The sequence below is a fragment of the Dipteris shenzhenensis genome, chromosome 2 (genome assembly GCF_047967505.1).
Source record: "Dipteris shenzhenensis isolate YYH24624 ecotype China chromosome 2, Dip_SZ_1.0, whole genome shotgun sequence".
Taxonomy (NCBI): Eukaryota; Viridiplantae; Streptophyta; class Polypodiopsida; order Gleicheniales; family Dipteridaceae; genus Dipteris; species Dipteris shenzhenensis.
In genome coordinates this window covers 45,461,204-45,478,927 of record NC_141597.1, presented here as the reverse complement: position 1 = coordinate 45,478,927, position 17,724 = coordinate 45,461,204, and the positions used below count along the sequence as shown (strand labels likewise).

General features: G+C 44.6%; 1 protein-coding gene across 1 annotated transcript in view; it reads left to right on the top strand.

Annotated features, from left to right (window-relative positions):
* Nucleotides 1–4,770: 4,770 nt before the first annotated feature.
* Nucleotides 4,771–17,724, top strand: part of LOC147904839 (uncharacterized protein At4g37920-like) — a 34,437-nt gene continuing 21,483 nt past the window's right edge. The window contains exons 1-3 of the mRNA XM_087395772.1: nucleotides 4,771–4,985; nucleotides 5,105–5,535; nucleotides 13,976–14,141. Of these exons, the coding sequence (XP_087251898.1) occupies nucleotides 4,802–4,985; nucleotides 5,105–5,535; nucleotides 13,976–14,141 (781 nt within the window). The 5' untranslated portion in view covers nucleotides 4,771–4,801. The remainder of the gene's footprint in view (nucleotides 4,986–5,104; nucleotides 5,536–13,975; nucleotides 14,142–17,724) is intronic.

Below are 17,724 nucleotides of genomic sequence, written 5' to 3'. Positions count from 1 at the left end.
AAGTGTGTGAGTGATCATTGGTGATGTATAAGTTGGGCATACATTCTTTTCAAGAGTCACTTAACACATTGTGAAACATCATAGCCATCATGTATTTTTCGTGTGCTTTGGAGTATTCCTGCAAGGGTTTCCTTAGATGGCACATGGAATTTGCATGTTGTGCATGTATTTGTTCATTAGGTATTCTCCTTCGCTCGTGCGTAGACTTGTTTGTTGTGTGCTTTTGAGATTTTCTGCTTTAAGTTCCTCAATGTTGATAGAGGGATTTGTGAATTGTATGTTCCATGTGCTTTAGTGTATTCCTACAAGGACTTGCTCAAATGGCACATGTGCAACCCATATGTTTTATTTAGGTTTTTTCCCTTTCTCTTTGGCTGGTAGTCTTGTTGTCAATGTGCATTGTTGACGCAGTTGAAGTTTTGAGATTTTTACGTGTGCATTTCATGTGCTTTGGAGAGAGAGATAGATAGAAGGAGGGACAGGAAAGGATATATTGTTTTACGTGTTTGATAGGGTGACTGAAACTTTAATTATACATGCAATTTGCATATGGGGTGTTAATTCAAGTCAGTGCATGTGATATAAGGATTGCGTCTACATTTTCTACGCCTTCGAGTATTCTAGTGGGGAGTCATTTAAAAATTTCAATTTATGTTCCTTGTGCTTTGGAGTATCCCTACAAGGGTTTGCTCAAAATGGCACATGGACTTTGCATTTAGAAGTTTGTTTTGAATGCGTATCATTGGTGATGTACAAATATATTGTGAAAAATTATGGCCATCATGTACTTTTCTTGTGCTTTAGAGTATTCCTACAAGGGTTGCTCAAATGGCATATGGAATTTGCATGTTGTGCATGTGTTCGTTCATTGCATATTCTTGTTTGCTAATGTGTGAACTTGCTTGCTGTATGCTTTTAATATTTCCCACTATAACTTTCCTAATGTTGAAAGAAAGATTTGTGGATTGTATGTTCCATGTGCTTTTGAGTATTCCTAGAAGGACTTGCTCAAATGGAATATGGAATACATTTCATTTATGTTCTTTGTTTTTTGGAATAAACGGTGTTGCTTTAGGTATGTTGTCAGTGTGAATTGTTTCCGCAAATTGAAATTCTGAGATCTACTCATGTGCAGCTTATATGTTTCATTTAGGTCATGTGAGTCAGCATGTTTTAATATGTAATTGCAACATACGGATGTGCATTTCATGTGCCTTAAAGTATTCCCGCAAGGAATTGCTTAAATGGGACATAATAGTCAATAGGATTTGCATACAAGTTTACTTATGGATTATGTACAAAAATTCAACCGTGTGATAATTTGATCTAGATTCTACATATTTTATAGAGTTTGTATATGCATGCTATGCGTTCCATGTATATTCCATGTGACTAGTCTCACAAAGCAAATACTACAAGCATCAATCAGGTATGTGTATTGTTCAAGGAGATTAAAGTATTTTAGATGAATAAAGTCTGGCCCAAGGATGTCGGCATGCTTGTGGTGGACCACAGCTTACTTTTAGTAGCTTACTTAACCCAATGTCCTCTGTGTGTGTGTGAGGACATATATAAGTATAGATACATACATATAGATATATGTACACAAACACACATGCACGCACGCACGCGCACACACACACACATACAAACATATAGGAAATCCTATACGGGGAACTATGATCAGTATGTGCAGACACGTGCACAGCTTGAGGAAAATCAGATGAAGTAAGAATACAATCATGTTCAACCATTTCCGCTCTCTAGCGCTAGTAAACCCTTCAAATAATGTGGAATTTTGTTGCCCTTCCATTAAGCAAGGGGCATACCCAATGTATTCGATAATGATTATGCTCACTTGTTATTTGTAATCTAGGCCAACATTCTGGAAAATTTTGAAGCGAGGGTCGACAAAATCATTTTCTGCGTTCCCTTATGTTTGCACCCTTTTGAGAGCAACATGCGAGGTGGAGTTACTATTGCATGGAGGGAAGGTGTATAGCGAGGCAAGGGTATGCAAGGTCCTACTAGAGCATGGTCCACTAGCATAAGCGAGGTTGAAGCAACGTCCATTGGTGTGGTGGTCGAATCAATGGGCAAGGTGATGGATAGGGCTCCATCTTCAAGGGAGTTCATGAAAGGATCGACAAGCATATACATTGCAAGTTGACTTATGAGTGATGTGCTATTGCTCGCTTCTGCCATGCACCTTATGGCTATCGACACAAGGCATTTGCGTTGTGATAGCACTAGCACGGGTCATCCAATGTTGGAATCACGAGTCTCGCAAATCTACAAATTGAATCAGAGTTGCACTTGCAAATACATGATAGTGAAGCACTTCGCAGTAGCCAAGAGCTCAGAGCACCCCCATTGTCATCGATTCCATAGCTTTAGACATTTTCACTACATTAGAGCAATTGTCCATTGGTGGAGTGTTTCGAGAAGTACAACATGCTGAGGCCTCTAGATCGCTCGATGAAGGGAAATCACGAATATGATAAATGACAAACACTTGAGATATGGGGATTGGTGAATGCTCGGCTGAATTTGCATTCGGCAATGATAATGTGAGAGTTATTGAGAACAGAGAAGACTCTATGGGTGTTGGATATCAAGTAGAACTGGCTATTGAGAATTTTCGGACTGGTTTACATTAGGAATCCATGGAAATATGGATTCTTATGAAAGAAGTTTTACTTTCTTTTAGTGCAAGTGCATGTCATGTCATGAGCAAGATGGAAATTGATTTGTTAGACCAAAGATTATTTTTATGGTTTTATTGAGGTAGCATTGAGTTTTTGCTAATCCAAAATTGATTTATGCTGATGGATCCTATTGTATGCAAAAGGAAACTCCTCCCATCGGGAAAACGGAGACCTAAGGTGATGGGTAATTTCATATGTATGCCAATTTCATGTATGGTTTTAGAGATTCTATATTGGCATTGGCATTTTCACATTCTATTGATGTGGATCTTGAGCTCAAGTACATTGTGCATGCCACAGGGATCGATAAGCAAATACGTATTTCTGATGAGCAAACATTAATGCCACCTCGTATGGCTAGCAAATTCTGCAACCTCATGCCTACTTTGCCAAATCCCTATTGCAAATTCAAAAAGAGACTTCGAATGTTTCATGCTCATGGCTCCATGATATATTGCTCTCCACTTCACACACTGTGAATTCCATGACGGTCCATAAGAAAATATAGATTTCAAAATGAGAAGCATCAATTCCACTTCCACACAAGAAGCGAGCTATATTTTATTAAGGCATTCCATGCATGGCTCTTGCATGCTCATGGGCAACATGGCAGAAGAATGGAAGGCTATTGACAACTATATTGTGATGCAACAGATCAGTGCAGGCACCTATGCAGTGGTTTGTAAGGCAAACCATAAACTGGATGGAAGTGAAGTGGCAATCAAAGAAATTGCCGTTCAAAACCTTAGTTAGAAAACACGTGAGAGGATTGGCATACTAAAGAGGACTAAGCATCCCAACATCGTACGTATGCTTGATATACTCGAGGCTAAGAAGCAATTGCCCAAAGCTTCATGCAACAAATAGGTGCTGGGAGCCTAATTATTTGATGATTCGAGGTGTAGCTTCCACTTGAAGAGGTGGAGGCTTATGCTCGTTAGTATGAAGAAGATAGAGACGAGACTGCTGGGTTTGGAAAGGTCCAAATTATCCGACATATTAATCACAAGGGAGAAGTTAATCATGTCCGCTACATGCCACAGAACCCAATTATCATAGCAACCAAAACAATCAATGTAGAGGTGTATGTTTTCAACTACACCAAACATCCATCCAAACCATCCCAAGCAAAAAGAACTTAACAATTATTGGCAACATGGTCTAAGAATTACTAGGAGCGGTGATGGTATGTGGTGATGACTGCGAAAGCTGGTAGAGATTGCTAGTGATCAACTGAAGATGGTAACCACCTACTATTATCCCTCCTCGGTCTCCCTATCGAAGTCCACCTTAGAAGATCTCCTCGAAAGATCAACTAGAGATGGCCAAGGAATTCCTTGCAGAGATTGCTAGCGATCAAGGAGAGATGATGCATAAACTAAGAAGAATAGGTATCGTGGTAATAGCTCTAGGAGACTTCACGATGGAAATAGCGATCCAAACTTGTCATGCAATGCAAAGTTAATGCAAAATTTCGGATGCAATTGCCCATAATAACATAAACACCACCCAAATTAACTCAAGTAAAGGTGTAAAGAAACTCTACTTCACCACCACATAAACCATTTCCAAAAAATCATAATAATATGTGGCTTTTTACACTAGTTAGTTCAACCGTGCCCAAATCCCTCTCTTAACCATTGACTCTAACGAGCGAGTGCTAACAACCTAAATGAATGAGGAAAAGTTTCAAGAAGGCTAGGCCCAATGAATGAAATTCATATTGTTTCCGTCTCGAGTGGGAAGCTAGTGGGAACCAGGAGCCATGGGCTAGCAAGCTGATGAAGACCACCAACACAAGAGAGCTTAGGGTCTATTTCCACGTCACCCGGATGCGTGATAACGATAGATTGGCCACCAGTGCCCAATCTAGCCCATGGACGCAAGGGCAGACTCATTTGGGCATCGGAGTGTATCGTTATCACGGACCTAGGAGTGGAAACAGGCCCTTACCAGGTGCTACTAGTCACCGGGACGTGGAAACAGGCGCTATTCACATGAAGGAAGAGAACTTGAAGCCCACCAAGACAAGAGAGCTTACTAAACTCACCATTAAGAGAAGGTGAAGCTGGCGGGAAGCTCAGTTGCATGCTATGGCTGCCACCCACGTCAAGTGCTTCTCCTTTGAGCTAACAACACTCAATCAATCCAAACTTTCTCTTTGCTCCTTTCCTCCTCCTTCCTCCTCCTCCTCCTTTTCCCACCTCCCCTTCTCCCTCAACCCCTCCCTCTCCCTTTCCTTCTCCCACGACCCACCAGCCTTCCTTCCCAAAACTCGTAAGAATCCTTCCCTTTTGCTTTGCACCCAATTCATCATTTGTCGATTTCCTCTCATTTGCTTTCGTGGGTTCATAACTTTGGTCGATATAACTGTTTACTCTGAAGTCATTTGGCAGTTGCCGGTGCCTCCAAACGCAAAACAGATGCTGCCACCGCTGTCGAGGACCCTGGTTCTAAAAGAGAGCTTGTTGAGAGGTCGGAAACTGTGGCCCAGACCTCTGCTACCCCCATTGAAGGAAAGACCGATTCTTCCCGGACTTCGCCTCGGGTTGAAGTTCAAAACGGTCTAGCTGACGATGGGAATGGAGATGACCTGGATTTTGAACTCGAGCATGGTTACACTATGAGCAGAGTATGTGACAGACTTATTGAGGTGTTCATGTGCGAGAAGACCAAAAAAGAGGAATGGAAAAAGTTGCTGGCATACAGTCAGGATTGGAGCAAGATTAGGCCTTACTTTTTCAAGCGGTGCAAGTCCAAAGCGAATCAGGAAACCGACGCTAAAAGGAAACGCGATCTCTTGAAGCTTTCAAAGAATTTGAAGGAGGTTCGTCCGTCTATATCCTCTATGGAGCATCTAAAATACATAATCACGGTTGCTTGGCGAGTTGCTTGCATAGGATTCCGGTGTGGTAGACCAGGGTTTCGATAGGGTTAGATCTTGCGAGAGGGGATTTTATGCAACACCAATGGACACCGGGAAGCCATATGCCCAAAACTTTTTGCACTCAAAGCATGCTCCTGCAAAAAGACCTCATTTCGGCCTATAAAAAGCACTTCTCATAGCCACATCATTAATTGTGACGGAGTAAGATTTGGGAGTGGTCTTTTCCTGTATCCCAGAGAATGCAAAACCCGTTAGAATTGCCATTTGGGCGAGGTTGACATACCACCTTCCCCAAAGATGCTGCAATTTTAGGTAAGAGTGAATCCAAGCATTGATGAAATTCCACCACTTCCACCCAGACCGGGCAGCGCTGCCTGATCAATGCTTGGTAATCCTGAGTAGGTGACCAAGGCAAGAGATGCATCCTTTGCTGCCCATAAAAAAGAGGGGAATGTTCGAAAACCATTTAATTGTGATGTTCATGTGACATGATAACTTCAAAAAAGCCCTTAGTTGCATAATGGGAAGAAGATAATGAGAGCGTGTTTGGAATATTCCCGTATTGGGTCTACTATTTCATTAACCTCCACCATAATTCCTATAGTGGGAGGGGCATCTTTATCTTCAAATTCTTCATGCATAACATCAAAAACCAATTGTGCCTCTTGAGAGGTGAAGACAGGTCATCTTGACCCAAAGCTTGCTTTCTGTTTCTTGTTTAGAGCCAATCGTTCTTTGCTGAAAGTTTTTCACATAAGCTGCCATCTTATGATACAAAAGAAAAGTCCCAAAACTAAGAAGAGCGTTGACTTGGAAGCAGGATACACACAGCGAGAGACGCTTTATATCACAGAGAAAGTGAGGTAAAACCTTAGGCTTAGAAGAAGAAACAAGATGAATTTCATTCATGTGGCTTGCCCTAGATGGTGAGCGGAAAAGGGGGTGAATTGCAAGGTGAGAGAGAGAGAGAAGGAGAAGAAGAAGAGAGAGAGAGAGAGAGAGAGAAGTGGAGGATTTGAAGGGATGAGAGGAGAGAGAGAGATAGAAAAAGGTGGGATTCTCATATGCTCATCCAATCAATGCATGCCAAAAAAAAAGTGAACATAAAAATAACTAAATACTTGATTTTTCTCTTTGGAGGCCAAACGATTACTAAGGCCTACCCATTGGGGGCAGGCCAAAAAAGAGGTAAATGACAAAATATTTCACAAGGGAAATAACCTAGGAAGATCAGCTGGAAAGAAGGGACTGCAGCCCACAAACCCACACACACAAGCCAAACAATTACTAAGGCCTACCCATTGGGGGCAGGCCAAAAAAGAGGTAAATGACAAAATATTTCACAAGGGAAATAACCTAGGAAGATCAGCTGGAAAGAAGGGACTGCAGCCCACAAACCCACACACACAACCCACGCAGCATGCTACAGGAAAAAACAAGAGAAAAACGGCGATGGAGGGGGGCATGAAAGAGGACAAAGGCTAGCAGCGGCCAGAAAACCAGTCACGAGCGTAAGAGAGGTTGTAGATCATCACCAAAGTTCACCACGAACTATCTGAAGGCAAACAGACAGCAGCTGGCAGCTGCTGTCAGCCAAAATGAAAGGCTGACGATAAGCTGCTACAAGGGATCCTTGCAGAATGCGTCACTGAAGGCTGACTCCAGCAAAGGCGAAACACCTTGTGAAGCCTCTCCAAGAAGCGATGACCTAGAAAGGCAGATGTATGGTTGCTCAATGCCTCCTGCGCCACCTTCCACTCTATGACCCAGAAAGGCAGACGGTACAGAAACACCATCGTTGCTTAGTGCCTCTACACACACCTCACACACGGTGACACTACACACACACACACACACACCCCCCAGGGTATACACACTTTTTTGTGTGGAAATTGTTATGCTTTATATTACACAATGGCTTCCCCAGAATGGGGAGCGCAAAAGTACATCAGCTGAAGGTTTCAATATATGACAAATATACATCATAGTCTATATATTTGGTTTGCAGACAATAAAAAAAAGATTTCTGTAGAGAGCGTCTGAAAAAAGGGAAGTAGAAAAAGTAGAATCACCAAAGACTCTATGATTTCTATCCTTCCATAGAGTCCAGAGTTAACAAAGAGGAATATAATTCAAGACACCCAAAAAGGAGATTTAAAACACCAACACATTGTTCAAATTTATTTCAAGCTTTCAATCTTGATTCTCAAGTTTCAATTTCAGAGAAATCAATCTTTAAGGATTGAAAAGCATATGGAATCTAGAATCTAGATATATGAACACTGAATCATTGAAAAAACAGGAAAAAATTGTTTTAAAAAATATTTCAGGATTTGGACGAACAATGTTTTATGCAGAGCGTTTCGTCTTGTTCCGAAATGTTTCGTGATGAAACATTTCGTCGCGTTTCGACAGGATGAAACGTGTTTTCATGTGACAATGCCCGCCATAAGAAAACCTGTTGTCGAAGAGGAACTTTGGAAGTCCAAAGCCGCTGCAATCTCTTCCGCCACCACTTTGTTGGGCAATTCATGCGCGAGAGTTGATTTGCCTTACCTGAAGCCTGAGGTGGGGGAGCAAAACTTTATATAAGGAAGATACCGTAATGTGAGACAGCTGCAAGGGACGGGCCGACGAATGTGGGGAATGAGGAATCCAAATCAAGCCTATCCCGAAGCTCAAGTGGTGGTACTGGCAGATTAGGCTGAAGCATTCGAGCAATCTTTTGCCACAGAGGACGAGCGGGCCCCCATCCCACGAGCGTGCCTCGGGCTCTCGGGTCGGGTCGGGATGTGTGGCGCCCCGAGCATGTTGAGATATGGTGCCATGAGCACATAGATTAAAGGGCAAAGGTATGTGATAAGGAAAGAATTAAAGTAGCCACCCTAGGATGTGGACTACATGATGTGGAGATGTGGATTGAGGATATCCACAAGGAGAGATGTGGATGAGAGGATCCCACATGGTTTGACTATTCTAAAGGCTCTCTCTATATAAGAAGCCTATCGTGTATTGTTGAGAATATACATTGGAATAGATTGAGTGTTTCATACTTCCTGTCTCTCTCTCCATGGCATACCATATTTGGTTTGATCCTCCGTGATCTTTATGCTCATTAAGTGATAGATTAGGCTAGTACGATCCGCACTTTGACATGGTATCAGAGCAGGTTTAGCTAAGCCTAGATTAGATTAAGGTCATTGAGAGATAGATCTAAGAATCCTTAGGTAGATAGAGATTTCCGTTCTTTGAGAGAGAGATGTTTTTTCTTAGTTAGGAAATTCTTTGATTAGCATTGAGATTTCATTGTTAGGATTCCATTTCATCCTTTGAGAAGTCTCATTCAAGAGAGTGTGTTTGTCCTCTAATCTGTGAGGCGGTTGGAAGAAAGGTTCTTCATCAACAAGCTTCATCCACAATGGACTTCCCATAGCTTGATCTCTCGCAGCTCCATAGCCCATAACTGCCACAGTAGTGCTCCTTCTACAACCACCAACAGCCTCGTTGTCCAGCAGTTTTGCGCCAGTAGTTTCTACGCTCCCTCGACATCTACGGCCTGAAGCTGTCCACAGAAGCTGCTGCTGCCAGCTCTCCCACAGTTAAGCTCCTCCAAACAGCAGTGCAATGTGCTCAATGGGACCTGGATGCCGCCTTTGACTCCATCAAGCCGCAGAGTTGACTGTGTCGCGTGAAGACGGGAGCATGTTTTCAGGCCTCCGCCCCCTTTTGAGACTCGTGCTCCCAGTGACCCAGCCTCTAAAGCTCTACCAACCGACCAGCCTCATCCAACGCTGGTGCAAATGAGCAGTGCACTAGGCCCTTCTCAGGCTCCTCCAACGCACGCACCTTCAGCACACAAGGCAAGCAAGCCGACCCCCTGACGATGAACACCAGCGCAGCCTCCTAGCTCCTACAATCACTTTGGCTCCATAGCGTGATTGCAATCACCTCCAAATGGCTCACATCTACTGTGCTCTAGCTAGCCTTCAATAGCTCTGTTAGCAGCTAGCCTCATGCCTTCAACGTCGCCAGTCCGCTCCAATAGCGACACCTCTAGCATTGCTCATGCCATCACAACCCAATCCTGTCTATTGGAAAGGCTCGAGGTGTCGGTCAATGCATCAAGGGTTGCAAGCCTTGCCCAAGCTCTCAGTTCTCCTAATTGCCAATTGAAGGGGTTGAGCCTTACATGGAAGCGGATCGGTGACACTGGGTTTTCACAGTGAGACAATGGACTCCTGGCTCGACTCTTTTGCCACTGCGGTTGCCCGTGCATACGTTGTTGTACGTCGTCGCTTCAATTTCTCTGCAAGCTTCAAAGCTTCAGTTCTCCTCAAAAAAAAAAAAAAGACACATGGCAGATAGGCTTCCACCAAGGTTAGATCAAGCTAACCTTGAGTTTGTCCAATGGTCAGGGCGTTGACACGTGGCAGATAGAATTTGACCCAGTATAGGTTAAGTTCATCTGACCCTGGGTGTGGAGAGGATAAGGACACGTGGCAAATAACCATAGTTAAGTTAAGGTTAACTGCCACATCACCACAGTGCCACCTAAGCATAGAGTCTCTTGTTAAGCACAGTATGGAATTCAGCATGTGAATCCCTGTGCCACATCATCAAAGACCCTCTTCTTCATAGAACCTTTGACAAGCCGTAACTTCCAATCCAGGAAGAATTTGGACATGCTCTAAAAAGGAAAAGTGATCGTTTTTTCGAGCTCTACGCGTCTATCAAGTCAGAATCATTGTTAGCAATTAGACACTGCCAATATTGAAAGAAATCAATTGGTAAGACCTTTGCAACAAATGAAAAATCAACGCATGAATGCAGAAAGCATGCCAAAAGCACAAGTGCATGAGATGACCATAGCAAAAATCATGGCATCCACACACAAAGCATCAAAGCACATGGAAGAACAAAGCATCAAGCATCTAGCTATGTCAAGCGAAGAAGCAAACGCCATCGACATGAAGCATTGAAAAGCAAAAACCTTGCCAACCTTGCCTATGTTTTGTAAATCAAGCCTGACCACCTGAGAGTAGCTATGAAAGCACCCAGGGGAGGTATTGACATGGAAAATCCACACTTGACCACCTTAAGTAGCAATGCATGCACTAAGGGGAGGTGATGGAATGTAACTCACATCTGACCACCTTGCAGTAGCCAAAGGATCATGGCACCAAGGGGAGGTGTTGAGATATGGTGCCATGAGCACATAGATTAAAGGGCAAAGGTATGTGATAAGGAAAGAATTAAAGTAGCCACCCTAGGATGTGGACTACATGATGTGGAGATGTGGATTGAGGATATCCACAAGGAGAGATGTGGATGAGAGGATCCCACATGGTTTGACTATTCTAAAGGCTCTCTCTATATAAGAAGCCTATCATGTATTGTTGAGAATATACATTGGAATAGATTGAGTGTTTCATACTTCCTGTCTCTCTCTCCATGGCATACCATATTTGGTTTGATCCTCCGTGATCTTTATGCTCATTAACTGATAGATTAGGCTAGTACGATCCACACTTTGACAGAGCACCCGCATGGTACCCCGAACGCTGTCGCGCCCCTCGACGATGCCTTGCGTACCCATGCCTCCAAACCGACGCCGCCGCGACCCCGTCCCACGATGGCGCCCCGGGCTTCATGATCCATGAAAGATATAGCATTCTCCCCTTCTTCAGAATCACATATGGGGATGCCCTTCTTCAAAACCCCCACCCAATTTTGAAGGACAGGAGCTGAAGTGGAAGCTTGTCCTGGTGAGGGAGAAGAAGCATCCCATTGACGAGATTGAAAGGGGCGTTGCTTCAATATAACCACCTTCTTAGGCTGTTGAAAACCATCCCGATCTGTCCCCACAGATTGCTTCATCTTCTCTTTTTCTTTTTCTTTTGCTTTTCCAGCAAGTGATTGCACCTGATTAACTGGTTTAGCATTCTTTGCTCCATTTCGATTTGCTGCCTTAGCTTGCAAATTCTCATTCTTCTCCCGTGTCTGTGGCGGCAAGGCATTAGGAGGGGGTTGATGCAGAACCATTGGGCATTCAAAGGCTAGATGCCCAAACTTGTGGCAGGCAAAGCAAGCGCCTGCAAACACACCCCATTTTAAGTCGAAAAACTTTTTCCCCAATTGCACACCCTCAACTTCCACTGCAATAGAAGGAGGGGTAGGTATGTCAGTGTCCCAGAGGATGTAGAATCTGTTACGATTTCCCATGGAGCGTGGAGGACAAATGACCTGTCCCAATGAAGCAGCCAGGCCAGGCAATTCTTCATGCATATAATCCGGGAAGTTAACAACCTCAACCCATACAGGACAATGATGTCGTATAAGACTTTGGTAATCCTTGTTTGGGGACCAAGGCATGGCATGTACCATCTGCTTCCCATAGAAGAGGGGAGAAAGCTCAAGGAGCCTCTGCTTACACAAGGCATCTGATAAGTGCACCTCATAAAAGCCTCTGGATGCAAAATAGACACCCTCTACAAAGCATCCTCCAAGGATAGACTTGATCCATTGCACAACATCACTGGCTGCTGGGATTCTTCCTGGAAAGAAAATTATTACTGCGGTTTGAGATAGCTTCCTGAGAGGATTCACAAGGGAGGGCAATTTCAATTTGTATGTGACCTCTGGAACTGGTTTGCCCCATTCCTGTCGTGACTGCTGAAAGTCATCCTTAAGTGTATCAAACACATATTGAGCTTCCATAGTAAGCTCATCATCTTGTGATGCAGGCTGAGAAGGACGGCGCTTGGCATCTGCGGGTCTTTCTTTTCTAGCATATGTACAGACGTCGGAACCTGAAGCCATGATTGAAATATGGCAAAGCAAGAAAGAAATAGAGTGAAAGATGAAGCAGACAGAGAAATGTACGGAAAGGCACAGGGAAGAAGTCCAGAACTGTACAGCAGAGGCTGTACGGAAGATACTGTGCGGAAGATACTGTACGGAAAACCTGTACGGAAGATACTGTACCAGAACTGTACGGGACAGCCAAGAGACTGTACGGGACAGCCAAGATACTGTACGGAAGATACTGTACGGACGGAAATATCAGATACTGTACGGAGGTTTTGTACGGACAAAGATACTGCACGGAAATATGCACGGAACTGTACGGGAAAGGCAGGGTTAAATAGAGATGTAAAGGCGCTGAACGTACTTGACACACACACACACACACACACACACATGTGCGCGTGCTTTTTTTGTTGTTGCAAAGAACCTTTCATTAAGAAGAATGTACACTTATAGCTGTCCCAAAGTAGAACAGCTATTACTCATAAACTAGAAAAAGGTGGAAAAAAGTATAGTCATAGCTGCTCTAGTGAAGAGTATTTAGTACTCCAAAACTAAAGCTAGGCGGGAGGAAGATCTCCCATGAAATGTGCGTCTTGAAGGGAGCGATGCAGGGAGGAACGGAAGAAATGATAAATATCCACACACACACACACACACACACACACACAAAGGGTTTCAGCCTTACCCTCTCTCTATGAGAATAGTCTTTGGGTGAGATCTTTGCCAATGCATTTGTGTTTCCTTTACTAAACTCGCACGTTTCTAATGTTCTTCATCCTTGTAGCTCTTTTTAGTGCACATACATGACTGGTTGATGGACCTCGAGCATTTTTTAACGATTGAGTAGAAGTGCTTAGTATCGTTATGATCCCCCTTTAAGTTCTTTTGGCCTTAATGGCCATCCCAAGTTGATACTAGCTCCTCATTAGCCTGTTAACTGGTAGTACTGTGAGATTCAAAGTAATAACAAAAAATGTTCATAGCATAGCAAGTATTAAATAATGCTCATTACATAATTGGGAAGCAAGGTATTTTTGCGATGTCCATTGATGCCATAAACTTTTGCAATGTAATAGGAATCTTGTGTCTCAATGGAGACCCATCACTCTATTGGGCACTTTTTATAAGATTCTAGCGAAAGCCATTAGTCTACGGCTACAGGTTTTTCTTCCAGATTTGATTCATGACACGCAGACAGGGTTTGTGCATGGCAGAAGTATTTTTGATAATATTTTCTCATTTTGGGAGGCCTTAGAATGGGCCATGCAGAGCCGCCAGAGATTGGCCATTCTACTCATTTTTGCACTGTCTTAAACTATCACTAAGGGTTAATTTTTTCTATTTCTCATATTATAAGTACTACAACCTGCCTCGGTCTTTTCTACTTGATATACCTTGATATCATGTTGCCATTTTCAAACCAAATTTTTTTGTTGCCATAAACCCTTGGGCGTCTAGGAGCTGGATTGTCTTGTAAATAGGTCTACTGGCCTCTAGGAGCCAGCAGGCATGATGTCTGAAGTGTACTTCTTTGGAGAACTGATTAGATAGCTTGGAATTTGTTGGACAGATTGATGATGACATGGAGAGGCACAACGAATTGCTCACTTATGTCAAAGAACATTGGCCAGAGCTGGATGCTGTAGTTGCAAGGCGTCGAACTGACTTCAACAATGAATTTTTTCATCACCTTGAGTTGCTTTGTCAGGCTGTTGATAGGCCTAGTCAGCAGGATGGTAAGATCATCTATCCTAATGCCAAAATACGCAAGAGTTTTCCTGTGGAATGACATTGCAGAACAGGGGGAATTAGAGAGAGGATCAAGGTCCAATCAATGTTGTTGTCAAGGCAGAGAGAGAGAGAGAGAGAGAGAGAGAGGATTAATGTCCTCCAAAGGCCTTCAAGCCTATGGGACAAAAGGTACATCCAAAGTCGATCCAAATACAAACCATCATGGGCTGGTGCAGTTGCATGGTGCACTGAGACCCTTGTAGTATGCTGAGTGCTGACAAGAGATATCAAAATCAAAACTAGAACCCTCGTGTCTGGTGGTCACCTCTAAGTAGAGCCAAAACAGATTGAACCTCCGTCGTGTGTTTCCTGGTCTGTCTTTGCTCTGCGCTCGGTCTTTGTGACTGCCTCCGTTTCCCTCTTCCCGGTAATCCTTTCTGCCCTGAGTGTAGCTATCTCCTTCTCCTTCCACTTCCACATGTTTGTTTGCCACCCCCTTCACCATTACTTCATGTTTCCCCTGCGCTGTCCTCATAGCTTCCACGTCCCTCTTAAGCTTCTCATTCTCTCAATTTAAATCCTCCATTGCCTTGCACATGCTCAGTGCAGGCTCGGGCGACTCTTTCATCTGCTTGAATTGTTTTCCAGCATGGTCTGTAGCTTCATGCGCTGTCCTCATAGCTTCCACTTCCCTCTTAACTTCTCATTAGCGGATTGTAATTCCTCCATTGTCTTGCACATGTTTGGTGCAGTCCAGGTGATTCTTCCATCTAATGAAAATTTCCAGCCTGTCGTGCATGGTTTGTAGCTTCTTCTTCATATTGGTTGACTCTTTCTTCCTTTTCCTTCTCCCAATCTTCTCTTTTGTTTTTCTCCTTTCTCCACTCTTCTTGGATTTTCCCTCCTTGGTTTTTAAGAAATCATCTGGCCTCCCATCACCAGGCTGCATCGAGCCACCCTGACGTTCCTGGCAGTGATGCTGGCAACAATCTCGCAAACACCATCCTCCGCAAGAGGTGGTGGGCGTGGATGGGAGGGCTGAACTGCATCGTGAATCTCAATCTGGGAAACCTGCTGCCCATGTATCCTGCAAGCCGGTGTGACAGGGTCGATCGCAAAGGCGTGGCCTTCCTCGGTGAGCCAGGCCACCATCCCCACGTGAAATCCCTGCTCATCCTTCGCGTGCTAGCAACAGTCATGAAGGACGCTAGCCATATCTGTTGTGCGAGAGGGCAGCCCCAAATACAGTGCGGGATCGTCTCCAAAATTCCATCCATACAACCAGTGCATTTGCCATCTATCCTCATTTGCTCCAGCCATAGGCCAATGGGCAGGCCCCCATGTGCCAACAGCCAGAAGAAATAAGAAATCTTCCGTGGGCACAAACTCGTCCAAAGGCGGGGCCAAAAGCAGCCGATGAGCTCTCACGGACATCCTGCTATAGCCAGTGACGTTCCCTCGTGGGGCAACATGCTGCTGCCTCAAGCTGTAAACGGTGCCCAATACAAGTAGTGTACGAGAAGAAAGACACCTTCTCCACCCGGTTGGAGTGCCTGATGTGGGCTAGCCACAACCACTCCCCTGGGTCTAACTGAAGGTCACATAAAGGTCTGCCCTCCTAGATCCATAAGCGCGATATTGTTCCCTCTGGGGTTGATAAGACTATGTTGGGGTCGATGTACCATGCCCTGCCCATGCGGCCCAATATCCTGATCCTCTGCTAAGTCCTCTAAGTCCACCTCTGTTTGTTCCTCCATCTCCGACTCTTAGCCTGCAGAGATCCTCCTGGTCCCACTTGGTAAAAGCGAGATTGGGGGAAGCCAAGACTCTCCCTACAGAAGCGTATCCGGATGGTACTCCTGTCCGAGAACTGTCTTGACCAGCAATGGGGGGTCCAAGGGCTCCATAATCCCTCCCACCAAGAGTCCGGGATGGCCTCCTCAATCTCTTGTATACTGGTGCCTGCTCCTCGGAGATAAGAGAGCGCTTGTCTCTCTGGGAAGTCGTCTCCAAGTCCCAACGGATGTGGCTGGTCCACTGTCCCAGTGTGCCCATCCAATATGAGTCTGCTGCCCAAGCATGCGCCCCTCTGAGCCTTTGACCTCCGGGTGCCAGATGAGCGGCCGCCTCTCAAACACCTATCTGCAAAACGGCCTAGCTCGGATGAGTCTTCGTGCCAATCTCTGCCATACTCTATAGAGACTCCGCATCAGCGGAGAACCCTTCCTTGTCAGCGGTGCCTCGGAGAAATTCACCTGTAGGACTGCTGACACTGGCCCCCAGTGTGAGGCGTGTAGCCCCTGCTGTAATAGGAGCTTCCAAGGTTCCATCCTTGGGGTGAGACCTTGCACTACAAGCTTGCCTAAGAGGGATCTACTCTGCATCTTAGGATCAATGATGCCAAGTCCACCTTATGCTTAATCATTGTCTACCAGGCCACCCTCGCTTTGGTGTTGCGGGTGCCATTCGATCGCGACCAGAGGAAGTGCCGAACCAATCGGCGTAGCTCTCCCATGCAACCTCGGTGAAAGCACCAACAATGCGATGTACCAAGATGTGTCAAGGAGTACCTGGTTCACCACTAGAGCTCGACCTGCGAGAGAGAGTTTTGCGGAGCTCCAATACAAGAGCTTCCGCCGAACACTCTCTAGAACCGGGCTGAACTGCTGCTCTGCCGAAATGTCGATACCCACTTGGTAGCCCAGGTATCTAGTTGTCTTCCTTTCGGGATCCATCGAAGGCCAAAATATGTGCCCCAGCCTCGAACTCGTGGCTCTCCTCTGTGCTTGTGAAGAAGCCAACATATCTGGTCTAATTTATGTGAGCTCTGGAAGCCTCACAATATATGGACAACGCACCTTTGACTCGCTCTAGACTGGTTGTAGAACTGGCAATATGGAGTGCCGTATCATCTGCAAACTCCAAATCTAGGAGCTCCTCCTCTTGTCGGATTGGCAACCTCATCCTCGTGAGGCCAAGTGCCTGAGGACATAGAAAATAGCCCAAGGCTTCCGCCACATCCCAGTCTCATTGAACTGGAGGCAGAAAGGTGTCATCAAGCTGTAAATATTCCAAAGTGAAAGCATAAGAAGCTGCTGATCATTAATGGGTGCCATGGTTGTAGGTACTAAGAAGGATTGAAGAACCAAGCAATATGGAGCGCTTCGGAGATCACTCGCATGACCAAGTGCTTCGAAGACTCCAGAGTTGCCCCTATTGGCATGTAATTAGGAAAGTAGATTAGAATTTGACACTCGGCATGTTGCCAAATGAATGAGCCTTGAGCTCTTTGTAAAACTATTCACGTTTTGAATTTTGTAAGAACAGCTCTATGCTGAACTCTCTGTACTCAAAAAATTTTCAAGTAATATGTAAGAAATCCTAGATTTACTATATTTAGAAATGTGCTAAGGAACAGAAAGGAGACTGAAATAGCAGAGAACAAGGACTAATTGTATTGCTCGAATGTCTGTAGGATATCTGTTGTGTCATCCATACAATTGGGCCTCTCTTATATAGAGAGTGAAGAGTCACACATGAAAAGGTGTGTACTCCAAAGTGTATGTGCATGAAGAGGTGTGTACCCCT